The sequence below is a fragment of the Pezoporus occidentalis genome, unplaced genomic scaffold, assembly GCF_034315485.1.
Source record: "Pezoporus occidentalis ecotype Australia unplaced genomic scaffold, CSIRO_AGI_Poc_V1 ctg343, whole genome shotgun sequence".
Lineage (NCBI taxonomy): Eukaryota > Metazoa > Chordata > Aves > Psittaciformes > Psittacidae > Pezoporus > Pezoporus occidentalis.
This window is the reverse complement of record NW_026915408.1, coordinates 308,353-335,725: the sequence shown is the minus strand read 5'-3', so window position 1 is coordinate 335,725 and position 27,373 is coordinate 308,353. Positions and strand designations below refer to the sequence as shown.

At 54.0% G+C, this 27,373-nt stretch overlaps 1 protein-coding gene across 5 annotated transcripts in view; it reads right to left on the bottom strand.

Annotated features, from left to right (window-relative positions):
- Positions 1–27,373, bottom strand: part of SMG6 (SMG6 nonsense mediated mRNA decay factor) — a 108,538-nt gene that overhangs the window by 60,137 nt on the left and 21,028 nt on the right. For all 5 annotated transcript variants that reach the window (XM_062629890.1, XM_062629888.1, XM_062629889.1 and 2 more), the window contains exons 9-10: positions 23,360–23,421; positions 19,645–19,790 (exon numbers count right to left, since the gene is read on the bottom strand). In XM_062629890.1, coding sequence (XP_062485874.1) covers positions 19,645–19,790; positions 23,360–23,421 — 208 coding nt within the window. The remainder of the gene's footprint in view (positions 1–19,644; positions 19,791–23,359; positions 23,422–27,373) is intronic.

Below are 27,373 nucleotides of genomic sequence, written 5' to 3'. Positions count from 1 at the left end.
AGGCTTTCTGCAGTCCTAAATTCCACAGGGAAAAGGGTGCTTGGGAAAGGGGGGGGGGGGAAGAGAAAGAGACAAGAGAGAAAAGGGACTTTTCTGTAACGGGGAGAAACTGGTGCTTCTCTGAGCACGTTATATCCATGGAAAACATAAACCAACTGTCGTCAAAGTCGTCTGAGCTCAGGAAATGGAGCGGCCGGGAGAAGGCTGCCATGTGGCCGGATGTTATGTATTTCTAATTAGTGCTATACATCTTTCAGCAGCGAGTGTCCTTTTGCTGGGAAACACAACGCGCTGCCCTTGTTATTGTAACTGTCAGAGAGTGCTTAAACAGATAATCTCCAGGAAAAGTGATAAACACATCCCCTCTCCCACTAGGGTGTGCAAAACAGCAGTGCCAAACCTCTCTTAGGGCAACGCAACCAGCCACAGGAAACGGGAATGGGAAAAAGAGCAGGCGATGCAAAGGGACGGCTGCCTCCGAGGAGAAGGATTTGCTGGAGGAAGCTTCTCCGGTGCCATGTGCCGAAGGAAATCCTGCGAGGGACAATCAGGGCAAGCACAGGCCACGTGGCCTCAGCCCCTCATGGGGATGGCAGAGGGGGGCTACAGGTGAGGGTTCCCAGCTGCTCTGCTCCAAGCACGCTGTGGGCAGCGGTGGGAGCCAGCCCCAGGAACCCCATAGCTCACAAGCAAGCAGCAGACGTGCTCCTCCAGCCATCCCAGCTAACGCAACACGAGGAGCGCCGAGTCTTTCGCTGTTAAACACCAGCCAACAAGTGTTAGAGTCTCGAAGGAGACCTGATTCCTTTGATTCAGGCAAGCGGGCTGCTCCAGCCAAGGGTCAGGAGGACTCCAGTGAGTATTTCCATGCTGGCCCTTCCATCCTAACCTGAGCTGTGGCTCCAGGCCGGGAAGCCTGGAGCAGTGCCGGCAGCAGGTGGCCCCAGAGCAGGCAGAGAGAGCAGCAGGGCTGTGCTTTGCTCCAGAGGAGCACCAGCTGAACCCACCTTCCCTGCAGACACTTTAAGGGACCGTAAGAACCATCAAAGCAACAAACAGGTCTCCGGACACAGTCCCAAGGGTGACATAAGGGGCCGGGCAGGGGATGCAGGAGGTGGAGGAGCTCGGTGAGTGCAGTCCTGAGGGTGAGCTGTGCCTGAGGCTGATGTGTCAGCAGCTCACAGCACAGACAACTGAGTCACCAGCCAGTGCTGCCCTGCGGGGCAGGAGACAAAAGCTGCTCACCCCTGAGCTGACACCACCTGAGCGCAGCCCGTTTGCTCTCTGACTGCTCAGACACACCAAGTGCTTGCTTTCCCTGTGAGTCACTCCCTGCCAGACACGGTGCTGGCAGGGTGCAGGGCAGCCCACTGGTATGGGGCTGTCTGCAGGAAGAGGGTGAGGAGCTGCTCCCACCTGGTCCAGCCTCCCTGCCGTGAAAACAGCACAAAACCAACGGGAACACAAAGCAGGAAAATGAGGGGGATGCTCACAACTGTGGGGCATGTCCCTGACATTCCCTCGCAGAGGAGCTGTGAGTCACGGGCACTCCTGGTTCTCCATTCCCAGTGAGTCACATACGCACTAGTTTGCCCCCAAAAGAGCCTGGGAACATGGAGACACTCGCTCAGGTCTGCTTTATACCCTGCAAAGGGCCTGGGAATGATGGGTAACGTCCCTGGAAAGATGCTCCTTGACTGAATTTGCAGAGTCATAGAATCCCTGAGTGGCTTGAATTGGAACATCCAGTTCCAACCCCCTGCCATGGGCAGGGACACCTTCCACTGGAGCAGCTTGCTCCAACCTCCTGTGTCCAACCTGGCCTTGAACACTGTCAGGGATGGGGAAGCCACAGCTTCTCTGGGCACCCTCACAGGGGTTGTGCTGGCCTCCACCACCTGCAGCACACAGGGCTGAATCCTCCCCAGAGCAATCTGGACGGCCCTAATCCACCTCTCCACTCCAACCTCTCCCCATGGAGAAGCAGGAAGACCCCAGGGTGAGGGGGATCTCTGCTGCAGCACCCAGACCCGGCAGCACTTGCTGCACGTGTGCTCAAAGCAGCCGGGGCCGCCCAGGAGCTGAAGCTCCCTCTGCTCCGTGCTGAAACCCCGTCTTGTCCGAGGGCAGGGAAGGAGGGAGGCCTAGGAGGTGAGGAATGCCGGGGGCCTGGGGAGGATGGAGCAGCTCTCCCTGTGGAAGCCATTAGATATTCAACACTTCATTTGTTTCCAGCCGTCCTGGACTGCAGTGCTGGGCTCTAGGACGGGAGGCTCTTCTCTGACGTAACCAGGAAGCAGCTGCAAAATTAAGGAATCCCTCATGACATCATAAAAAAGGGTAGATGGTTTACAGGGGAAGGTATAAAAGTTAATGACAAATTCCCACCCGAAGCAGCAAACCTGCCCGAGAGCCACAGGGGAAGCCAGGCTCTGCCCGACACCAAGGGGCTGCCTGCCCAAAGGGTGCCAGCTCCCTCCGGATGAGCCAGGAGCTGCCCATCCCCATGCACGGGGCTGGATCCTTGCAGCTGGGGTGTGATAACCAGCTCAGTATATCCTTCCTGACCCCGGCAAACAGGGCTTGGGGCTGGGCAAAGGAATGACTTGACTTGTGTGCTGGGGACGGGCCAGGAGTCACCGACAAAGAACATCATTGTGAAGTGAGTCAGGAAGAGATGCTTATACCTTGCCATGGGGAAAGCAGACACGTGCACAGAGTGCCCCCCACACCCTGATTTCTGCAGCTCTGGGAGACCAATAGGTCCTGCAAGAGGTGGTCAGAGCAGTGGCACACTGCCCCGTCACCTCCATGCAACCCAGGCTAGCACAGAGAGAATGACATTAGCCTCGAGGACAAGCCCAGAGCCATTTCCACTTGAAAAGGGAAAAGGACAGTGGTTTAAAATTAACTGCAGCCTTTTCCAGGAAATATCAGTGGAAAGAAGCAGCCATTTTTAGAACTGTTATTCTCAGAAATTTCCTGAAAAGACCCATCAGTCAAAACACAGATTGAAGCCATTTCCACTTGCACTAAGCAGCACGTCGGAGCTCTCCCTCCGTGCTCGGGGTGCCTGACCCAGCTTGGCAGGGTGCTGCCCTGCACCCCCCCTGGCCCCAGCGAGGCTGCAGGAGTCAGTTGTGGATGTGAAACACCCCATGGAGTGTCAAACACTCCTCCAGAAACACACATGCCTCTGTTTTCAGTAGCTACATTCACACTAAGACACGCCAGCCCCCAACCATCACAGCTGGGGCAAAGGCACCTACAGTCTCACCCACACTGGCAAAGCCTGAGGAATCATCAGAGGAACTTAATTCTCAAGCACTGCCTTCACCAAAGCTGCTCCAAATGACTGAGGTGATGTTAGGACTTCCAACACAGGCACAGCAAAACCTTCACTTGCCTCAAGAGCCACTGGTTCTGCTGCCAGTGACTGACACAGCATGAACCTGACCTGTCTGGCAGCTAAAAGACTGGCAAACCCACATGTACATCACTCCTGGCTAGCTTGGAAACAAGTCTGTCCCTGTGTATAGAGCTCCTGACCAGCCTGGCACCAGCTGGCTGCTGCTGCAGAGGGAATATTTGCCCTTAGATGAACAAGCAGGATGGGACCGGAGTGGCTGCAAGGGCCTGAAGGCGAGCAGGGGTTGGTATATGTGAAGGGCATCGGGATGAAACAGGGAATACTGCACCTAAAGAAGTAAGGATGTGGATGGCAAGGGGATGAGAACTGGATGATCTTTAAGGTCCGACCCAAACCATTCTATGGTGGAAACGCTGGGGCACTGCAATGCTGCAGCCCCATACAAGAAACCCCCTGATGGCCTCATCCTCTGTCTGCAGAGCTCTATCAGCCTTTCTCGAGGAAGCCAGCTGCACAGCCAGAGCCCTGAACCTCACCCCAAACGGGGCAGGGAGGAAACCAGGCTCCTCAGCACATGTGCTGGAGGGAACATGCTGCCATGGGAGCCCGGCTCGGTGCTACGCAGCAGGCATGGCAAGCTGCTACTAGCATCCCACCCAGGAGCTGCGTGCGCCCAACCATAATTGTGTCAGATGTTATTTACAACGGGGGAGGAGGTGTGAACAGGGCTTCCCAAGAGATTTACTCCAGCCCGGAGTGAAGTTGTACCAGGACAATCGCAGCAAATAAAAGGCAGCCTTTTTCCACCCTCTCCATGCTGGAGGTGGGCATGTCCTTGGCAGCAAATGCAAGCAGACAGCCTGGAACATGCCTCCTCTGGTGTGAACCTTGGGGAGAGCTTCAAGCTTGGAGGGAAAGTTAATGAGAGAAAGCGCCTGCAGACAGGCACATTTGGAGAAAGCAGCCCTTTGATGGGGCAGGAACAGCAAAGTGCTGAGCTTCCGTTTCAACACATTCCCTCCTTTGCTGCTCTTCTTTCTACAGCTTCCTGAGGGCCACTTCGCAAAGCAAATGCCAAAATGTAAAGCAAAACCCATGGACCCCCCCTCACTAAAAGGTTCTCATTGGATGCTGCAGGCCTGAAGCCCCTCCTCACCTCCTGCTCCAGCCCCTGGTCACCTCCAGTGTCCCTGGGTAAGGGCAGGGGCATCCCCAGCCTCAGTCACACAGCCCAGCCACTGTGCCTACAATAAAGCTTACCTAAGACTTTCCATTCTAAGACCCGGGGTTTAGTTCTGAAGGACTTTGCCAAACTTTAACCATTTAGGCTGCAATCCTTCGTGCCAAAAGCTTTCTTCGAGCTGAATTTATTGGGAAAATTTCATCTACAAAGGTTGAGGCATTTGCCAGAATGAGGTTAGGGAAAATAGATTGTTCTTCTCAAGTGAAAAATCCTTTGACCACTGCAGTGAAATCCCTCTCACCTTCACACTTTGGAGCAGGAACCGGGAGTCTGGCAAGGAATGGCGACAGGGTCTGGACGTGCCTTCTGCCACCTCCATCCACCCCTGCTTTGCCAAGGTGGGAGCCTATGGGTAGCTGGGTGCTCGCTATCAAATAGCTCTCATGTGCCACTCCAAGTGATGCATCAGTTGGTTCATCTGCTTGGACAGACAAGGGAAGAAGAAACCAAGCCTCTGGGGCCCCCAACACACAAGGGATGTGGAGCTGTTGGAGTGAGTCCAGAGGAGGCCACGGAGAAGCCGTGAGGGCTGGAGCAGCTCTGCTCTGGAGCCAGGCTGAGAGAGCTGGGCTGGGTCAGCCTGGAGAAGAGAAGGCTCCTGAAGGGGAGACCTGAGAGCGGCTCCAGTGCCTGAAGGGGCTGCAGGAAACCTGGAGAGGGGCTTGGGACAAGGGATGTAGGGACAGGCCAAGGGGAATGGCTTTAACCTGCCAGAGGGGAGACTGAGATGAGCTCTTAGGCAGAAGCTCTTCCCTGTGAGGGTGCTGAGGCGCTGGCACAGGGTGCCCAGAGAAGCTGTGGCTGCCCCATCCCTGGCAGTGTTCAAGGCCAGGCTGGACACAGGGGCTTGGAGCAAGCTGCTCTAGTGGAAGGTGTCCCTGCCCGTGGCAGGGGTTGGAGCTGGAGGAGCTTTAAGGTCCCTTCCAATTCAAACCAGTCTGGGATTCTATGGTTCAGGTGGGACAATGGAGAGGGAAAGGCAGGCCAGGGAAGGTCAGTATTTATGTGTCCCTCACTTGCTGGCCACGGCGACATGGAGATGCTGGGCAACTCTGCTCTGAGTAGGAACAAAGGCAGCTCCTCAGGATCATGTTTTTCAGAGAACTCCATCTCCTGCATCCCAAGGTGAGCAGTCAAGAAACTAGAAAACCTGTTCTCCTCCTTCAGCTCCATTCCCTAGCTGTGCATGTTAAGAGATACCATGCAGAAAGCCATCCAAAGCAGAGATGTTTTAAGACAGAAGCCAGTGAGTTTACACTATCTAATTATTTGGACCTGAACCTTCCAGCTCTTCCTATGCTCCATGCGGCACAGAGCATGACGGTAACACTTCATCAGCGACCTCTCTGTACGAGTCCCATGTGAAGGGAAAGGAATTTTACAAGCAAAAGGACAACAGGAAAATTGAGCCCAGGATCTCTCTGCCACGTCATCATCTCATCTATCACAGGAGGCCTTATCTGCATTCCCCCACACCTCAAGTGCATGGGAGTGCTGCTGAGTGCCAGCTTTGAGGCTCGCTGGGTTTGGAAACAACCCCTGACAATGGTCGTGGAGAGGACACGGCCACATTCACCCACCTGAGCTCTCGTGGTGAGCAAGGACCATGGTCTCCTGTGGAAATCTGTGCCAAAGGGAGGTTCTCAGGTGTCAAGCGAGCGATTCCCTGCGGGAAGGGCTGAGACCACAGGCAAAAACCCACAGCACGCAGAGAACCCATTCCAGGAAGTTTAACATCCGAGCCCTCCTGTTAGCAAATACGATCTCAGTGCTCCAACAGCTCAGATGGAGCTGGAGCCTCAGGTCCCCAAACCCCGTTCAGACTGCAGCACACTCGCCCCAGCTATTGCCCCCCTCCACCACAGGACTCAGTAACTAAAAAGCCTGAACCTTCCACATTCATTAACAACCATAAGACATAACGGGTTTATGCCAAATTCCTCTTTCCCCCTGTGATTTGAGATAGGATTGGCATGCCCATGAAGTTCCCTGCAGCTACCACTGCTGCACCATTCCCAGCAGGCCCATCCGCAGGGAAAGGCTGCACTGGAAGGGAATGGGGTGCCTGAGCACCCTTTTCCTTTGCTGTTATACACCTCATGAGCGGAGAGCCCGAGGGATCCTGCTCTCCCATCCAGCCAGCGCCGTGCTGTTTCCTGCAGAGAGTTGAAAACCTGTTGTAGTTCCAAAGTGAGCTTCGGTTTCACTGCGAGCAGCAGCTCCGAGCCTCACAGTTACTATACAGCCGAATAAAATAGGTTTTCATAAATTTAACGCCAGCATGTCTGTGTTTGGAAACTTTGAAAATCCATGTTGTATGGTTTACTGCACTGGAAAAGGTGCCAACAGAGTTTCAAAGGAAGGGAAGTGTATAACTGTTTCCTTTCAAATGCATTTTCCAATGGGATCCATTGAGGGAAAAGGCTGGAACTAACTAAAACATTATTAAAAACTGTTATGAAAAGAGACAGAGAGATGGAAAAAGATAGACAAAAACTCCAATACACAGCCGAAAGGGAGGGAGGGAGACAGGCAGGAAGAAAGGGGATACGGGCAGAAAGACACTTTGGGTGGGGAAAAGCGGGGCGAGACGGGGAGTTTGAACTGGCAGTCACCCTTCGTGGTTTCATAGTGTTGCAGATCAATTGATCAGGATCTCAAGTGCTGCTGGCCCGGTGGCACAAGGCTGAGACCACAGAGCTGGCTGCGAGCGCGGCGCTGGCGAACTGCTGACCTTCACTTTTCGACCCAAAAATATGCCTTGGGAAACAGTTCCCCCCAGGTTCCAAACCGAGCTGCCAAGCGAAAAACAAGCACTCCTAACCTGAAGCAACAGCCTTCCACCAAAGCAACAACCAGGACTAGTAACCTGAAGTAACTCCCTAGTCTGATTCAACTAGCAGTAACCCAGCGTGACTTGTGTGCAGGGGCTTGGCTCTTCCCTATTCCCTGAGTGGAGCGGTGAATTCTCCAATCCCTGACACCAGGGATGCAGGAATCAGCCCTCGGACTGCTCCAATGTGTTGGCCACGCTCGAGCTGCTCTAACAAAGTCTATAAATACCAAAGTGATCGGGTCCATATAGCACGGTCACAGCCCGCATCCAAAAACCACCGCTCCAGCTCTGCGTTTGCTGCCCTGCAAGTAAAGGGGGAACAGAAAGGGGATGAAAACATCAAATACTTCAGTGCCCTGGACATCGGGAGGCTGCCAGGGTCGGGGCCCAGCTGGGAACGGAGCCGGATCTCTGCTGCTCTGCCAGGCTTCAAAGAGCCAGGCTGGGGGTGGGCAGAGCTCAGCATGCGCCTGCAGAGCTCCAGGCCTGTGGTTCTGCGGGGTGCAGTAACCCTGGGCTGTAGCGCACATGTCGAGGGATGAAGGGGGGAAAAAAATAAACAGACAGACAAAAGAATGAGGATGCTCTGCCAATTCCAATTGTGCAGCTTTTATTTTAAATGCTTATCAAGCTGAGAAAGAGCAGAGTTCTTGGAAAACAAGGTTTCCTTTCTTCCCATGCCAGTGTCAAACACCCTCAAGGACGGGTACAGCAGAGGCGCTCGCTGCCGACCGCTCTTTCCCCAGCCGCTATCCCATCCCATCTGCCTCGGGAAGGGTCTGCAAGGAACAGCCTTGGGGTTTCTGCTCAAAAGATCTCGGATTTTTTAGGAGGTTTTTTTATTAATCTCCAATCTGGCTGGGTTCAAATTATGGCCAATTCCCCACCAACACTTCTGGCTAATAAAAATCAATTTTTACAGGCCCTAATTACTGCTTTCGCTGAACTGCTCGACAGGAAGCTGAAAGGCTGCAGCTCTCCAGACAGCAGCAGACAGTAAAAGCAAGGCACCCGTGAGTAAAGCTACAACAGCGAGTGACTCAGAGGAGCCGAGCCGCCGGAGGGGCGGGCGCAAGACGGGGCGGGGGGGGGAGACACGGACGGACGACACTCGCACCCGGCTGGAGCGTGAGACACATGAAGACACCGTGCGCACGGGTCGCCCGTCAGTCACAGCACCCGCTACCTGTGACGCCAAGGCTGTTCCCAGCGGCCGGGATGCTCCGCAGGGATGCTGCGGATGCGAAGCACTGAGCAGATTATATTTGGAAAGGGCTGCATCGATCGAGTGCGGGTGGAAAGGAGAAAAGAGCTGCTTCGCAGCACGGCTCGGGGACAGGCGATGGAGAGGAGGGGGCTTCGCAGCCCGGCTCCCACCTTTGGTTCTCTCTGTTACAAACACAGTTAATTGAAGGAGGTAGAAATAGAATCATAGAATGGGTTGGGTTGAAGAGGACCTTAAAGCTCCTCCAGCTCCAACCCCTGCCACGGGCAGGGACACCTTCCACTAGAGCAGCTTGCTCCAAGCCCCTGTGTCCAACCTGGCCTTGAACACTGCCAGGGATGGGGCAGCCACAGCTTCTCTGGGCACCCTGTGCCAGCGCCTCAGCACCCTCACAGGGAAGAGCTTCTGCCTAAGAGCTCATCTCAGTCTCCCTTCTTTCAGTTTAAAGCAGAGCAGGAAGGTAGAAAATTCCTCTCAGAACAAGAAGCACCCAGCCTGCCCTCAGCTACATGCACAGCCCCACCAGCACAGCACAGCCCAGCCCCAAAGGCCTTCCCAAGCATGAAAAACAAGCAGGAACCCACTCAGTGACTGCAACCCACAGGCATCCCAGCCAGCGAGCTCACCCCATCCCTGCTGCTCTGCGTGGCAGCAGGGAACACCTTCCCTAGAGCAAAGCCACCAGCCCAAAGCACAAACCGGGGCTGCTGGAGCCCTTCGCAGCCGCGCAGGTATCCCGGCTCAGCTGGGGAAACGCTGTTCTGTGAGATTGATTAATTCTTTTTCCCTTTCTTAACCAGGATTACTTTAATTTTCGAGGCCTAATGGAGTCCAGCTGTGATGGGGAGGCAGTGCTGCAGCAGTACAAAGACAGACCTTTACACGCTGGTGCAAGCTTGTACGACGGCGAGCGCGCACACACACAAAGCCCTATAAAAAGGATGCACTGCAGCGGGATATTTTTAGTCTTGACAATACAGCACTAAAAATACGACTTTGTTAATACATCACTACAGAAATATTCCCAGTGTCCATTCAGGAACGGGTTTAAAACATTTATTTTTGTTTCCTTTTGCAATGGTCAGAGAGGAGGGAGAAAAATAGAAACTCATTGATAAGAGGAAACGAGAGAGACATGAAAAATTGAAAACTACCTAAAAGCTCATGGAGAGGTTTATTTTATTAGTTCTTAATAAATATCTTGCAGATTTCCTCAGGAAATACACCAGATCACATGTAAAATAGTTTGGTACTGATGTCAACTGTGTCAGCATATGAAATCTATTAGGGTGAAGCCACAGCAGGGTGATCAGCGTGCTGAAAAACTGCACGGCACAGAGGCAAGGGGGGGTGGGGGGAATCTCACGGCCCTTCCAAATTCTTCGAGAGGTAAAAAAGTCAGCCAAGACGCAGAGAGAGAGAAAAAAAAGATCCCACATCCTGCTTTGCGCTGCCAGCAATGTGAAGTGCCCAGAGATTAATTCTATGTCTGGCCTGGAAATGTGACTTTAAAGCATTGGAGGAGGAGAAAGGAACGAGAAGGCCAGGCGAACCGGGACTGGCACCATGCCACAGACCCCCCCCCCCCCCGCCCCAACCCCTTTCAAACCCTCCTTCCCAAGCCGTGTTTCAACGTAGACAGCAGTAAACCCCAACAGACAGCAGCTCCCGGGGCTGCCAGGGCCTCGCACCAGCTGGGGCGCGTCTCCCGCTCCCCGTGCAGATGGACCCGAGAGCATCCCTTCCGCTCCTCCGAGACAAGACACACACCAGCCCATGTGGCAACGGTTTGCCGGTTGGGGCCCCCCGAGCGGGATGAGCCCCGTGCTCTCCCAGCACCAGGCATGAGGTCTTCTTGTCAGACCTTGGCTCCTCGGGCCCTGCTCGGAAGGGTTTCTGCTGTTCCCAACCCGCCTTTGGCAACCGGCGCCTCCTTCTCCGTGCCATTACCCGGAGAGCAGGCGCTGCTTACGCAAGACTGCTCCTCTGCTCCTGGGTCTGCTGGAGAAGCACTTGGGAGCTCACCAAGGCAGGGTCAGGGGACCACACGCTCCCAGGAGGGACAGGAGATGGGGGAATGAAGATATCCCACAGCCAAAGCATCTCCCAACCCACAGCAACACTCTCCTGTCTGCCTCTTGGCACATCGCATGGGCTGAGGGACCTGAGAGAGCATGCCGAGACCTGTGCCAACCTCAAACAAACCCCTCACCATGCAGGTGTCACCTACAAGCCAGCCCTATGGTCAGCTTTAACCACATCCATCACAAGCCACATCAATCAGCATTAAAAATAACCTTTAAATCAAAAGAAGAGCCATATATCTTCAGTGCCATCACACAGGCAACGTTAAACTGCCCCAGTACATACTGGCTCTGAAGCTGGACTGAGCATCACGTTACCAAGGGAACTTGTGAAGGTCACACTCAAGTCCTCACCTTCTTCCTGACCATCAATGAGTACAGGCAGAGCTGGTGCTGCCAAGAACCTGCTGTTCGGGCACACACGGTCTCAGGCAGACCCTAATCAGGGAAAATAAAAGGTCTCCATATAGAAACCTGCTCAGGGTCACCTCCTCCCTGCAAATGCACTTGGGAGCGGAAACACAGCCTTGGTTATGCTGCCATTCTTGATCCCAGCATTAAAGCAAGAAGGGATCCCAACAAGCCCCCAGGGGTGCTCACTCCCAGCTGAAGCCCCACGGGCACCAGGCACCCAACTCACTGAGAAGCTGCAGCCCATGAACAGGATGGATTAGATCAGATCTTGAGAAGTTCTTCCCTGTGAGGGTGCTGAGGCGCTGGCACAGGGTGCCCAGAGAAGCTGTGGCTGCCCCATCCCTGGCAGTGTTCAAGGCCAGGTTGGACACAGGGGCTTGGAGCAAGCTGCTCTAGTGGAAGGTGTCCCTGCCCGTGGCAGGGGTTGGAGCTGGAGGAGCTTTAAGGTCCCTTCCAATCCAAACCATTCCATGATGCTATGACAGAGCTGGCAGGAGACAAGCCCATGGAGCAGCCCCAATGAAGAAAGCCACCCTGACCGAGCTGGCAGGCTGCATGGGGCATGGGGCCGGCAGCCCTCCCTGCCTACACCTGGCAGGTTATAAAACAGCCTCGCAAGCTCAATCAGGAGTTTTACAGCTTCACAAAGCAGCATAATTAGCCTAATTATACAATGTTCTCTCTGAGAATTAACCAGAAATACAGTAATTGACTCGGTGCTGCTTAGAAGCACGAGGAAATCAAAGGCTCAATGCACATTAAAGAGTCAGAAACATCTCTTTAAAAGCGAGAGGATTTCCTGTCTCGCTGCAAACATCTAAAGCTTCAGCAAAGCCACTGCACCTGGTGTAACCCCACTCAGGCTCCCTGGCACCCCTCTTTCCCCAGCACCAAAGCAGGGGTGAGGCAGAGCCTCAGGCCAGCAGCCTCAGGCACCTCCTTACTCATTTTACAGCAGGACACACGGACACTTTGTGCCAATGCTCCATTTCCTGCCTTTCGCTTCACACAGCAACACTGCTTCTTCATCACAATCATGGTCTTGCTTCAGTGTTCAGTGTTTAGAGCTGGTCCATGCCAGCACGAAAGCCCCTTCCAACCTGACCTCGCTTGTCGCCAGCTCTGTCCTGACTTGCTGCTGGGGCTGCTGAAGCTTGGCTCTAAAGCAGACTCGAGTTTTGTGATTACAAATCATTTCCCCTCTACTTGTTGCCCTGAAATGAGATCTCGGTATCAAGCCTGCGTTGGGTGGAACAGTTTCAAGAGCAGGCGTAAGGATGTGCTTGTGACAGGCAAAACCAGAGCCTGCTCATCCAACCCTACCTAACAGGGGCTTTTACTGCTCTTCGGTTGGACTGCAGAGCCTGACGCACCAGCAAGCGCTTGGTTCTGCTGGCAAGCTTCCCCTTCCCTGCCACAAAAGCCCTGCTCAATCTTTTGCCTCCAAAGCCAAGGTCTAGATTTCAGAAACCTGACCTGCAAGTGGAAATTCCCTGCAGCGCGTGGAGTATTGCATCTCCTGCTGGCACTTGTGGCAGGGGGAAAAGGAGTCACAGGGCTTTCTGGACACACGTTTCACTCGGGAGTCTTGCATCAGAGGGCAGAAGCCAGCAGCCAGGAAAATAGCTCCAATTTACGGTAAATAAATCCCCAAATATGTGACAATCTGCCCTTTAAACAGGAAACAGAGGGGAATAAGCAAAGGAAGACTTTGGTCTAAACATTGCTGCCACCAAGCCTCAAGAGCCCAAGAGGGAGGCTCTGAAGACACGTCTGGACCAGAAGGGTTTTACCTGAACTCTGCTGATGTGTCTCAAGTCCAAGACAGTTTCCTTCCCCAAGAGGAAAGGCAACTGTGCCAACCTCCAGCATTCCCAACTGGCTCTGGAGGGCCAGCTGCCACCTCCAGACACATGCCAGCCCCTCAGGACACCCAGGAAGCTGTGTGGCCATGGAGATGAGCAATGCAGGTATTGCTCCCTGTGCTGTTTCACCCTTCTCATCCTGCTCCCCCTGTGCATGGATACAGTGAGCAGCAGACATCACTCAACAACAGGTTAAGGATAAAAGCCTGTTGGCACAGCTCAGCACTTGCTCTAGAGCCTCTCTGCAAGCTAAGCAGCATGGGGAAGGATGGACAGCAGCAGCAGCCAGCCCTGCTCTGGGTTTCCTCTCCTGATTACAACTCAAAACTGAATCAGACTGGTTTGGGTTGGAAGGAGCCTTAAAGATCATCCAGTTCCATGCCCCAGGGAACACCTTTGACCAGACCAGGTTGCTCAAGGCCCTGTCCAACCTGGCTTGAAGTGAGTAAGAGCAGCGATGTGAAGGGAATTTAACATCCGGTTCCTCCAGACTTAAGCCTTTGGGAAGCATTCAGTCTTAAGACCACCTCGCTGAAGACAGCACTGCCCAGTCTCAGAGAGAACCAGCACACCAGGTGCACGCTGGTGAGCTCAGTCCAGACACTTCACTCCACACTTGCTCCATAACCAACAAAGCCCTAGAGAAGGGCAGCTACAACACTGCTAAACCCCATCCTCCTAGCACCAAGTGGGCTGTGTTTGCCTTACAGAGTCCTCCAGGCAGGTGGAGGGACCTCAGGCTCTGCTCTTGATGTGGCGCAGCACCGCAGATGCTCAGCCTCCCCGAGACACAGCCCTGCAACACACGATCTTCACCAACCTCCCTGATGTTGTGCCCATGTCCCACAGAGCACGAAGGTACCAGCTGGACTCTGGTGAAGCACATATTTACCATGCAAAGAGGGGAATTCAAGAGAAAAGGCCTCAGTTCTGCTCCCCAGACAGGGAAAGATCAAGCTGCTGCTTCTGCTATCTACAGCCTGAGGTTTATGAAGCTTTGCTTTGCATCTAATTTTAAAACCACCAAACCAAAGCAAACCATCCACAGCACTGCTTTATTTTTAAACCCAGTCAAATGCACTGGACTCCTCTGCTTTCGACTCCCAGCACCTTTTGTCTGCTCCAATATGCAAGATGTGGTTAGAGCTTCATGAAAAGCCATTGAGACGTGGCTGCAGCAGAAGAGCGGTACCTGCTTCCGCTGAGTCTTTTTCTGATGCTGCAGTTAAGGTCTGACAGCAAAAGCTGGGTCCAAGAAACCAAACAGCTGTGGAGATGGTCAGAGGTGAGGTTCTGCTGGGGGTAGACACCATCAGCAACAACTCAGGGGATATTTTAAGGGTTCAGGCTTCAGCTTGCAACCAAAGCAGCTGTGGTCAGCAAAGCGAAACACGTTCCATCCATGTACAGGGTGGCAGCGGAGCAGGCTGCTGGCTGCAAAGCACAGCCTCATTTTGGGGGGGGTCTTTGGGTTTGATGCCTCCTCTCCAGCCAGGCTGGAGAATTCACATCCAAAAGGGGTATTCCTGTACCTGTTTAGCTGGTTTGCACTAAGCTATAGACCCTTTGTGGTGTCTATCAAGACCTGGGAGAGATGAGCATCTCAGAAGCTGGTATAGGTCTTGAAGGAGCAAGCAGGACCATGCACACTAGCAAACCCTTGCAGAGGCTGTAGTTAGCAGATGCTCACTGTGTAAGAGCAGTTCTCTGTGAGCCAGGCAGAGCACATCTACACCCAGTGGCCTGTGCAGTACTGACCTACTCTGCACTGGTGTGGCGGTGCAAAGGGGATGGACACCACTGTGAACCCACTGCAGGGAGCAGGATGTGAATCCTCCCTTTCTGCACAAGGCTTCCCAGCAAACTCTATCTCAACACAGAAAACCCAATCACCTTCCACTTGAGAAGGCGGACCAAGGAGCAGTGACCCTGACACACTACCTGTCCTCTTGAACCCTCCTTCGACAGTGGGACTGCTGCTCAAGCAGCAGCTTTTCCTCCTCCTCCACCAGCCTCCAGGCTGCTCACCCAGCTTCCCCGCTGCTTCAAACACAAGCCACTTTCCCAACCCTCAAGCTAAAACTAGGGCAGAACCTCCCTGTGCCTCCATGCCCTGACTCTGCTCGGCCCCAGGGGGATGCAACTTCATTCCCTCCATGTGCTGAGGATGCACATATGGCAGCCCCCTCCCCTCTCCACTTCCACCTAAAGCCCGACCTCCTAACAACCTCCACCCGGCACAACGCGCCTGGCCCGCGATGCCAGAAGGCATCCAGGTGCTGCAGCCTGATGCTTCACACCCACAGCCAGGCAAATTTGTTGGGATTTCCGGGAAGTGTCTCTAGGGTGCCCCGTGCTGCTGCACCCCCAACTTTGGTGAGTGCTTGTTTGGAATGCGGGGCCATGGGGTGTGGGGGGGAAGGAGAAGAGAGGGGAAGTTATTCTGGTGGTGGCCTATGAATAACATCCAGTGATTTATAGGAAGTATAATCCAATAATACAGTAAAATAAAACAGTGTGTCTGAGATGGGTTTGATTCCAGGAATTATAAAACAAATTATTAAAGAGAGAGAGAGAGGGAGCCTCAGAGAGGCCAGATCGGAGTAAATTGGGCACAGATGGGGCTGGGTTGGGGGGGGTTCCTCTCCTTCTCCCCTCACCGAGATGCCCCTGCCGCAAGCACGGCTTCAATTAGGCCTCTCACAAACCAGAGTTTTATTTCCCCAAATTACAGAATTAAAAAAAAATTAACATTCTTGGCGTGCTTGTGGTCGGGATAAAGGGATCCAAACTTCTCCCCGAGTCGCTTGGCGCAGATGGCTACCAAACTGTTCAAACGGGCCACCCCACTAAGGTCCTGCCCCAGCCAGAGCCCCCACTATGGCCCATCACTATGCCTACGTGATGATGGAAAGCTCTAGTAACTGCATGTCTTTGCCATGTAGAGTGGGTGCCCATCCCCTGGGTGGGCCCTCCTTGCCCCATGGGTTTAAGGTCTCCAAGAAGCCTTTTCCCACCTGGAATGCTCCCAACAGGAGGTCAGAGGGACCCTTGCTGGCCACACGCCTCCCTGCACCACGGGGCGAGCGGCTCACTCGGAGGGATGCTGTTTGATGCGGAGCAGCAGGGGAAACACTTCATGTGGGAATTCTTTGGCTTCCTCTGTCAGAGAAAACAACAGAACCAATCCATCTCCCAGGGTCTGCCCAGTGCTGCCCGGCTGCACAGGCAGCTGAGACCAGCTCCAACGTGCCTGGTGCTGGCCCTTAGGGACAAGCACAGCTCTGCTGCCTTGCACTGGGCAGAGACCGTGGGGCTCTGGGTTTGGGTACTTGGGGATGGAGAAGTGACCTGCACTGGGAGGTGGTGAAATGCCACGTGCTGCTCACAGCTGGCTCTGAAACCAGCTGAAACACCCAAGTGCACCCCAAAAAAGGCTGAGAGAGCTGGGCTGGGTCAGCCTGGAGAAGAGAAGGTTTCTTAAGGGGTGACCTTAGAGCAGCTCCAGTGCCTAAAGGGGCTTCAGGAAACCTTTGGACAAGGGCCTGTAGGGACAGGCCAAGGGGAATGGCTTTAACCTGCCAGAGGGGAGACTGAGATGAGCTCTTAGGCAGAAGCTCTTCCCTGTGAGGGTGCTGAGGCGCTGGCACAGGGTGCCCAAAGAAGCTGTGGCTGCCCCATCCCTGGCAGTGTTCAAGGCCAGGTTGGACACAGGGGCTTGGAGCAAGCTGCTCTAGTGGAAGGTGTCCCTGCCCCTGGCAGGGGTTGGAACTGGATGAGCTTTAAGGTCCCTTCAACCCAAACCACTTTGTGATGCTATGATTCTATCAGAGCACTTGGCAACCTCGCACAAATTGATTTACAAAGAAGTGGCATCCACCAGGAGCCAGAAACACACAGGAGGACACACCACAACTGCCATATGGGGGACACACAGCAGGGCAGGGACATCCCTGAGGGACCCCAGCCAACCCACACCACAGCAAAAGAAAATGAGTAAGAAGCAAAGAGCAGCAACATAAAGCATTAACAGACGAGTCCCCAGCCTCCCCTGCTGCCTCACTGAAGCAATGGGGACAGATCATCATCTACAGCAAAACCAGGGGAAGCAGAGACTGAGATGAGGCAGGACTGGTGTGTTTAAGCCTGAGCAAGAGCGAGGAAAGGTGTAGCTGTGATTAAATGTGCTCACGAACACAAAATGCTTCAGGAGTTCCCCAAGTCAAGACTGTTTTAGTGGCAACGCTGCCCCACAACTGCTAGCATCACTGCATCACAGCACGAGGGGTTCATCAGACACAGTGCAAGCAACAAATCCACAAGTTTCTCAGGAATAACCGTGTCTCCAAAGACCTGGAAATACATGGATGGGCAGGAGGGATCAGCTCTCCCTGGGGAAAGTACCCTGAACAGCAGGGAAGGGAAGATCTCGGACCGACCTCCCTCCCCTGGCCCTGAACCCATGCATCAATTCCTGCTACTGGGAGCTCACAGCTGAAGGTCAGACAGGCCCGTGCAATGGGAAGGACACAGACACGCTCTGATCCCAGATTTGCAGAAGGATTTCAGTAGGAGGAGATCTCTGGAGGCTGTTTGGTCCAACGGCAAACTTAGATCCAGCTCTACAGACCTGACGCAGCCAAGCTCTGACTACAGCGAGCCTGGCTCACGGCTCCCCAGTAATCCCTGGCAGTGGGGATGCAGGCAGGCAGGGAGTGCTCCCTGTGCCCCCCCCCTCGCCTCCCACAGCCCCACAGGGATGGATCAGCACCCTCTCCCACCACTGCCCGTGCTACTGCAGTGCAGGGAGGTGACTCATGTGCTGGGAAATGGAAACCTGCACCTTCCCGACAGCGTTCCTGCCGTATGCTCCAGCCAACGCTCTGCCCACAGCAGCCCACACGCTGGGGAGGGAGCCAAGACCCTCACTCCGCGCTGGGCACTTGGTAATCATTCAGCAAACGTTCTCACTTGCCTTTTAAACCCTTTCCTTTTCCTCCCTCCCTTCTGCATCCAGCTCTTCCCAGTATCACAGCGCCAGCACTGAGCCCAACTTGTGCTGTGCCAGCACTCGGCTCACAGACCACGAGGGCATTTGTGCTGATGACAGGATTTGCTTTGCCAGCAACAGTCCCAGTGATATTTTAGGGGCACCAGAGCAAGGAGCACGCAGGGAAATCCCTGATGGGCACCAGGGATCAGATGGCAGAGAAGGGCCATCCGACCTGCAGGAACCGCATGAGCACTGCCACCTACTCCACAGACCCCAGCAGGACCAGGTTTGCTTTCTGCAGAGATCCAGAAGCTGGGAGCAGCTGGCAGGTACCCACACAGGAGGCAGAAAACTCCTGGAATACTGATTTTCCCATAGGAGATAAAAAGCACTCACTTCCTACCACTCACATCCACAACCCCGCTATGGATGGAAGAGCAGAGTCCAGTGCTCCAAGAGCTGGGAGTGATCCACAGGGACTTGCCACACAGCCCAGGCAGATCTCTTCCTCTCTTTACCACCCGCTGCCAGCTGCAGCACACACACTGTTAATACACCTACCAGGGGCCACACAGAGGCATTTGCTCATAATCATAAAGTACTTTGCAGCTCAAAGATAAACACACTGTTGCTGGCTGGCATCTAGCAGGAGGGTGGGAGGGCAAAGCTGCTTCCCAGCACGACTGACAGCTTCCCCTGGGAAAGGAGGGTGCCTGCAGGGCTGGCCGGGCAGCAGGCACACAGGAGCTGCTTCCCAGCCCCCGTGGCTGGTGCTGGTTCAACTCCATCAGCTGATCTTGGCCACTAACCACCAGCCTGACAAGTGGCCAACAGGCTCACGAGGGAGGAATCTGCCAGCAGCAGCTCTGGGGCTCGGCCTGATCACCCACATGGTGGCTTCAGCTGAAATCCATCAGCTCAAGACTTCCATCTCTGGGATCTAAATCCCAAGTGAAACGTTGCTTCATCCCACCCAGGATGCACAGCTGCATCCCTGCTCTCAAACACAGACCCGGGTACCTGCTGCCATGTGTGTTGGGAAAGACACATCCCTGGAAGCATCATTTCAAACTCAGTGGAAGACACTGGTTTGGTGGCATCTCTGCTGAGCAACCAACACATTAAACTCAACAATGGTAGAGACCACATGGGCGGATGGAGGAGGTGATGGGGAGGAGGATGAGTAATACCAGATCTGCTTTGGTCTCTGGGTGCCTCAGTGTGGGGCATAGCCTCCAGCCTGACCTTTCAGAGAGCAGCATCACATCACCCAGCCACCTGCATGAGCAATCACAGCCAACACCGCTCTCCCAACAGCCAATGGCTCCTACATCTTCCCAGTGCAGCACAGGCACTGTGCAGGGCCCAGTGGAAGGCAGAGCCATGGAGCAATGCCTTCCTTCTGTGCTCGATGACTCAGGCTCCAGGGAGATGTGATGCCTCCTCCCTCCTCAGACACCTCCAACCAGCTCCAACCAAGGTCCCTTTGCTGTCCCTACACCCTCAGGCATTCAATCACCTCACTGCTCCCACATCCATGGTAATGCCCCCCTCCCTGCTCCACACAAGCAGGCTGATCCCCCAGCGCGGTTCCCCTCGAGCAGCACGTGGTACCTTTGGGCTGGGAGTTGTACACTGCAAACATGTTGATGGCCACAAGCTGGAGCATGCGGGTGCTTCCGATGGGAGGGGGGCTGTGCTGCAGCAGGACCTGGAACTCCCTCAGCACCTCCTCAGCCACCGCAGGGAACGTCTCCATCCTGCAGACAAAGAGAGAGTCTCAGGCTATGCCCAGGGGTGCAGGGTGCTCTGGTGGCACTCCCGGCGAAGCGGAACACCCTTGGGTGCTGTGTCCCATCCGGGAGCTGCAACAGAGGCAGCTGAAGCCTTCCTTAGAGAGAGGGTAGCGAGGGATTGCTCTGTGACCAGCAGGCAGCATTCTTTTGGCAGGAAAACACGGCCTTTATGAGTCATTTCTGACCAACCATTTTTTTCTACTGACTTCTACCAAGCTGGGAGTGATGCCAAGAGGCCAGCAGCTCGCTTGGACCAGGAGCAGCCCATGGGACTCCCAAGAAACCCAGGCTGCAGCAAACTGCACACACTGGTGCCACATTGCGGATGTGGCAACTCTAAGCGTGTTGTACGGCGGCCAGAGCATGCTTCCTCCGCAAGAACAGTGCCTATCCCTGTGCTCCTCACTGCAGGAATGGATCCCATGGCACTGAGCCCTGTCCCCTCAGGCTACACGCTGTGACTGAGCCCCTAAACTTCATCACTTAGAGCCCCACAGGACGGGGACTTGCAGACTAACAACTGCTGCTGGAAACATCAAAGCTGGAGCTGGTCCCTGCAGTGCGCGGCGCTGCTGTCGCTCATCAGGACACAGCAGCCAGCGGCTGCAGTGCCACGGCTGGGGATGGGGTGAGCTTTCAACACTGCTCACAAGCACCCATGCAAACCTGACGCATTCACCCTGCTCTTCATCTGACAGCACGGAGGGAATTGCATGAGGTTACTGTCGGATCCTCAGCAACCTCCCTAGAGAAGTGGGGTCAAAAAGTGGGCAGCAATCTGTGCACAGAAATGACTTTTGGTTGCCCGTAACAGCCCTACCAAAGAGTCCTCCCCTGGTACTCCATGGAGACAACTTTGTAACCAGGAAACCTGGGAAACTGTTGAGGTCCTCCTGTCCCACCACCTTTGCTGCTGAGCTTTCTGTGCTGCTTCTTGCTCCTGCACTAGAAAAAGCCACAGCTACACTCAGTATCTCACAGCAAGCATCCGCTCCAGTTATCAGTGACACTGCACTGCTGTGCCCACAGGGGAGCAGAGGAGCCAAACTCCACAGTGGGAGAAGCACGAGGAGCTGGGGCAGGCAGCCTCAGAGGCCTCCATAGCAATTTCCTCTATCTTCCCCCCAGAGATTCAGATCTTGTGATATCAGCAAGCTACAGGCTGGATTAGCAAGCCACTTCTGGTAACCCACATGGGCAATTCTGCTGGGCTTCCCCAACAGCCTTTCAGGGCAGTAACAGGCTCTATTTATAAATACAGGAATGGCTTGCTGCTTCTGAACCATATTTCACAGATGCCTTTCAACAAGAGGTTCTGCCTATAGCAGCAGGGGCACCCTCCCCCTGGGCACTGCTTGCTGGAGCAGCTCAAGGTGTCTGTTACCTTCACACAAATAGGGGCTGTAACAAAACAAGCCCCTTGTAACTGGGCAGAATGGAGCAGCTCCACTGGTACATAAGCACTGCTCTGCCTGGAAGAGGCAACTTCCCTGGATTTGGGGTGCAGCCAGGGAACTGGAGCAGACTGATTGCTTCTAAAGGCTTCAGCAACATCCTCCTAGTGCAGAGAGGACATGGGATGGAAGAGCCCTTTGCAGGAGGAGTTGTTAGTGAGAAGATGAAGATTACTGCTATGGAATAACAAGAAGGAGTGAGGGCTTCCTCAGCCCCGCCAGCTGTGCTTTGATAGCACAGCACATCTGGAACAGCACAGCAGTAACCCCACTGAGCTCAGAACCAGCAGGTCAGGAGCCGAGAGGAAGCATTTAATAAAGTGCTTACCTGTGGGTTTAGGAGCAAAAGAGTCCAATTAGGGCAACATCATCTTTTCCATAGTTTTTAGGGATAAACCACTAAGATCCTGCCCAAGGAGGACTCAGTTATTCCTCACCTTTTACCTATTTTAAGCACGGAAGCTGTTTAGCAGGGCTGGACCATTTTCTCTTCCTGTGTCAGGGTATTACTTTCTAGTTCCCTTCTAAGTGCTTCAAGGGATATTCTACCATTAAACATACTTGGGTTTTCTAAATGACTGTCCTGGGAAGCAACTGCCTCAAACGCTGCATCTTCATCTCAAAGTCTCAGGAGCCAATGTGCAAGCAATCCCTGCAGCATTCCCATTAATCCCACTGCTGGGATTAGCTCGGATTCCCCACAGAGCTAAGGAGCAGCAGTGGCCCGGATGCTCTGCCCTCCGGCACAGCAGTGCTGCAGTTAACAAACCTTCCATAGGCTCTAACAGCTTTCCTCCTGTTTTCCTATGTGCAGGAGGACATCCAGTTCTGCCTCCTCACTGCTGCCCACGAGCACATCGTCAGTGCCTTGTGAGTCAGGATTGATCAATAGCACCAGCAGTGAGCATACTGCTCTCCCCCTCACATCTCCAATAAAACTGGCCAGCACAGCTCCTGCTTCTCATTGCTGTATGAAGGGTCCAAAGCCAAGCACATGCCACTCCTGACTGCTCATCCCATGGATGGAGCAAGACCCGAGGTTTCAGGCTGCATGGCAGAATCGGTGCTTCCCTGCTCCAGGAGGGAAAGGGGACAGGCCCAGAGGCAGGGAACCCACGTCAAAAGCACACCAACAAGCACAAGATGCCACTTTGCATCCACACTACCTTTATCTAATTGTCCTGGAAAAGGTCTCTCAGCCCTGTAACTTGTAGCCAAGAGACTTCCACAAGAGACTGAGGGAGCCAAAAGAGCTCATGAGATTACATCTGCTCACGAGGCACTGGCAGGCTCAAGCAGAGACCACTGTTGCCAGAGACTATCTGGACCTATGTGAGGTCTCTACACCAGCTGACAGCAAGGGCAGGGACAGCTCCATGGGGATGGAGCCCATCGGCTGTGAGGCTGAGCTCTGCTCCCTGGGTGATAAGGATGTCTCTGAGGCTGGGCTCTCAGCCTAGGCCTGAACCAGGCTTGCTTTGCTTCAAGGGCAGCTCTTCAATTACCTGAAAGCAGCTTCTGACAGACATTGCCAAGGGCGCTGTGTCGAAACCAGCTCCCACAGCCAGGGCAGCTCTCAGCTACGAGGCTCCCATTGAAATGGCAGCGAGGAGATGAAGGGCAAGGCTTGTCTCAACATGCTTCAGCCACCACGTGGGTCTGCCTTGATGGCTCTGTGCTCCTCACAGGCAGAGCCACCTCGCAGCTGGCTAAAAGCAGGGGGGGAATGGAAGAATGAGGTAAAACCAGGAATTAAAGGGGAAGGAGAAGTGTTAGGTGACGGCAGAGAGAAAACAGCATGTAGTCCCTCCTGTGTGTGTATCAGCCATCGGAGCTTATCCTTTGCCAGAGGGTTCTGGTGCATGGGCATGACTGGGCCTTGAGGTGGGGGAACAAAAAGCCCAAACAATAACCAGTGTGGATGTGAGGGCGGGTAAGGAGAATAAGAACCAGGAGGCTAGGCCGGCAAGAATTCACACCCTGTGCCCTCAGCTCCAAACACAGCTTAGTTGCTAACAATATTAAATTCCAAAAAGACTTGTAATGTAGGAAAATAAAATAAACATCCTGCACACTTACCCAATCCTGGTAAACAGCTTCCCATGGGCATGGAGAAAACTGAGGATGAACCTTTTGTTCAGCTGCATGGGAAAGGAAAAAAAAAGGGGAGAGAGAGAGGGGAGAAAACAATTAAACTCTCTCCGATTTCCTGTGAATTAAGAATGTCCCCAGTGACAGAAGAACCTGGCCTGGATGCTGGGGGTGGCACTGGAGATGGGAACCAAATGGACATGCCCAAAGTCATCCCAGGGACCCAGCGCCAAACAGCTGGAGCGGGACGGGGCGGTGGAGACACAGCGCCCTCTGCCGGGCCCTGCGCGCACAGCACCCGCACCGCGGGTACCCCCCCCCCCCCCGAGGGTGTCCAACACAGCGTGAGGGTTACACAGGAGGAGCCCCCTTACCACAAACGGCATTAAACACGGCACCGAAATAACCCCACACAACCAACAGAAGGAGGTTTATCAGTGCTCTGAGTGCCGGGGCAATGAGGAGGAGCGGGATGTCCTCACTGATGCTCTTCTGCTGAGAAGCCAACACGGGGAGTTCAGCGCTTGGGTCCTCTCAAGGAGCAGCTTTCAGAAGGGAGCACTGGGAGGGTGCTGAGGCGCTGGCACAGGGTGCCCAGAGAAGCTGTGGCTGCCCCATCCCTGGCAGTGTTCAAGGCCAGGTTGGACACAGGGGCTTGGAGCAAGCTGCTCCAGTGGAAGGTGTCCCTGCCTGTGGCAGGGGTTGGAGCTGGAGGAGCTTTAAGGTCCCTTGGAACACATCCTGTGATTCACTTCACTCCCACTTAAGTAATTACAGAGAGGGAGCCGGTTCAGATGTACCAGAGACACCTCTGAAAGCCTGCAGCAGCAGAACTGCTGTTCAACAACCAGAACAACCTGGAGCTAAGGGGATACAGGGGGAGCTGGCTGCAGCACACGCCATGAAGCAGCTTCCTGCCCTGCCTAGGTCCAAGTTAACACCAAAACCTGACTTGAATAACCACTTACTCCTGCTCTAAGCCACCTCTGCTAGCTCGGCAGAGCTCTGGGCTTTCCCAGCCCTTATCTAACTGGCTTTGAAGAAGGCTGTGGGTGGGTGAGGAGTCACTGCCTGGCTCTGGAGGTGGCTGTGTCACACACTCAGAGCAGACTGGCCTGGCTCTTACCTTCCCCACAGCAAGAGCTTTCCCTCTTGTGCCTGCACAGCCTCAGCGCGGTGAGAAAAGCCAGACTCGGAGCCAGGCTCCAAGCACTGCGTGGGGAGATGCTGGCCAGGAGCAACCCATTCACACCACACTTTTATACCTTGAACTCTTCCAGCGAGGTCAGCAGCACCGCTTCCATTTCCAGGGGCAGGTCAGAGGCATGGAGAGAGGATGAGATTAGCAGGCAAGGCTGTGGCAATGCCACAGTGAGAAAGTGCAAGACAGGCACCAGCCGACGGCTGCAGGGGATGGTTATCACCGGCAGCCCTGGCACCACTTCCACCCTCAACCCCTCACGGTGACTTACACCAGCTGCTCCACGAGGTGTGATTCCTCACTTAGGTGTAATTAACCCGGGCTGCATTCCCAGAGGACCCATGCAGGAGAATGATGCCCTGCTGCAGAGTCGCTCCTGGGCCATGTGCGAGTTTCAACATAAAACCTGCCTCATAAAACAAGCCAGACCAATTAAACTGGCCCCTGCAGCAAGGGGGTTCTTGCTTACTCGCTGTTTTACTGCTGCCCTAAAGAGCCCTTTCCACTGGAACTCCAGTTGATTTGCCACCATTTTATGAACTCTGCAGATGAAACCAGAAGAGACTGGGGAATACTGGGACACCAGAGCAAAGCCCTGCATCGCCCTGCCAGGGAAGCTTGGATACGGCTGCTTCTCCACCATCCTCCTTAAGACACCAAAGCAGCTCAGAGCTTGAAACCTTTAACACCTCCTTAGTTTTTAACTCAGGCAATAGCTTGTGGAAAGAGAAAGGTGGTTTGTGACCAGTTCTGTGGCTCCAGCTGCAATCACATCCCCTGACAGAGACAGCCCAATCGCAGTCCCTAACTCAAGTGCAAGCGCCTCGGTGGGACAGTGCTGTCCCTCACAGCAAGCAGGAGCTGGAGGAGGTTTTTGATGGGGGATATGGAAAAGAACAGGAGCCTGTGGCTTTCCATCTCTACTGGAAAGGCTGCATGTGCAGAAAGGAAGAAACTGGGGCACAAGTTTCCCCCCCACCAAGGCCCACATTCACCCGCAGTGCTCACCCTGCAATCCTCACCCCACGTTCCCAGCAGCGGGGGAGTACCAAAACTCCCCACTTGGAATGGAAAGTGACAGCAGCGCCCAGCAGGGACGTGCCCAGAGCATTCCCACGAGACACAGTGCTCTGGGAGGGCTCACCAGGACATCACCTTCACCCCCATCTCCCCAGAGCAAGCTTCCCCCTCAGCCTTTTCACTCACAATCCTAAGGACTAAGCAGTCACACGCCACAGGAACCAGTGTTGAACTGGGACAGAAATATCTGTATATATACATATATATATATACATATTCTTTTAAGTAAGCAGGATACCTGCCTCGAGGAAAGAGTATTTCATACCTCCTGCCAACTTAAGCACGAACCCAGCAAGCCCGGGCAGAGCCCTGTGTGCCCCAGCACTATGGCATCTCAAGCAGGCACCTCTGAAGCTTCTTTCACCACTTTTTCTCTCACAGCCTCAAGGTTTTGATGAGCTCATCACTTAACTTTGGACCTTTCATCTCTGAGTTCACGCTAAGGCCACGGGGCTGCTTTGACTGGGCTTCTCTCTGAATGACTCCTTCTCCAGTGACTCACCTGTCCCTCAGCCTCCCTGCTCCTCCCATCAAACGCCGCTTCTCACGGCCAGAGGGAACCAGTGACTTCCACTGCGCTGTTCTGCATTCACACAGGGCAGAGGAACGCTTCCCCAGAGCCCTGCTAAGTGCTGCCTGCCCTGACGTGAGACCTGCAACAACTTCTGGCCTTCATCTCACTCCCTGTGCAGCCCAAAGGCGGCTCCACTCCAAAGGTTTCCTGTTGTGCTGATGCCATGGGAAGATGGAGCTCCCTGTTCACTTCCATCACTGCCCTTTGCTCTTAGGGATGAGGAACCAAACCTAGCTGGTTGCTTGGGAAAAGCCCCCCCAGCCAAGCTCATCCAACCACAAAACTATGTCAAGAAAGAACAGATTTTGACCCTTCCAGTTGAAAACGGGCATCAGAGAGATGGAAGTTATGAGCATATAGCGAAGGCATTAGTTATAAAAACAAACCAGTTGTCAAGAAGAAGGGGTCCCTGCACACAGTAGTGCCTGGAGCTGAAAACAGCTGGTTTAGCTGTCATGAGTCAGCATGTGCAGACAGACTAAATCCACCTGGGAAGAGGCAACCTCACCAGAGGAAGCAGCACACTGCTGCTTGGGGAGCATCCACACACCGCACCGCCAGCTAAACTGGATGTGTTACCATGGAAGGAATCAACAGTGACTAACAACTCCTCGTGGAGCAGCAGAGTGCACAGATAGCAACAGAACAGGAAGAGCCAAGCTCAAATCACTTAGAGGCCACGAGGAGTATGTCCTGACAGCACACAGAGCAAGGGCAGGCACACAGCTTCAGGAAGGCTTTGTCATGTCTTGAGCCAGGAAAGAAGCAAGCAAAACCCCAGCCTCAACAGACCATTCCCTGAGCGGAAGGGGTTGTAAATAGGGTGTCCCACCCCAGCATGAAAACACTGGGAATGCCACCAGGGTGCACAGGAAAAGGAGCACAAGGATCCAGGCCCGGGAAGCAGAGCTGCTGCACGTGAACCCAGCACAGACCCATCTGGCTCAGGGTGAGGAGTGCACAGAGCTTTGGCACCTGAGCATCAGTCCCAGCTGTGAAGGAGGCACCAAATAAGGGAAGGATTCTGGAGCAGTGACTCCTGGGGAAATAAAGCGTTTCAAGTTCAAAATTGTTACTTCAGGTTTGGAAGTAAATTTCAGGATCTGGTCTTTATCAAGCGAGGCAAACTTTCTTCAACATCAGCAAA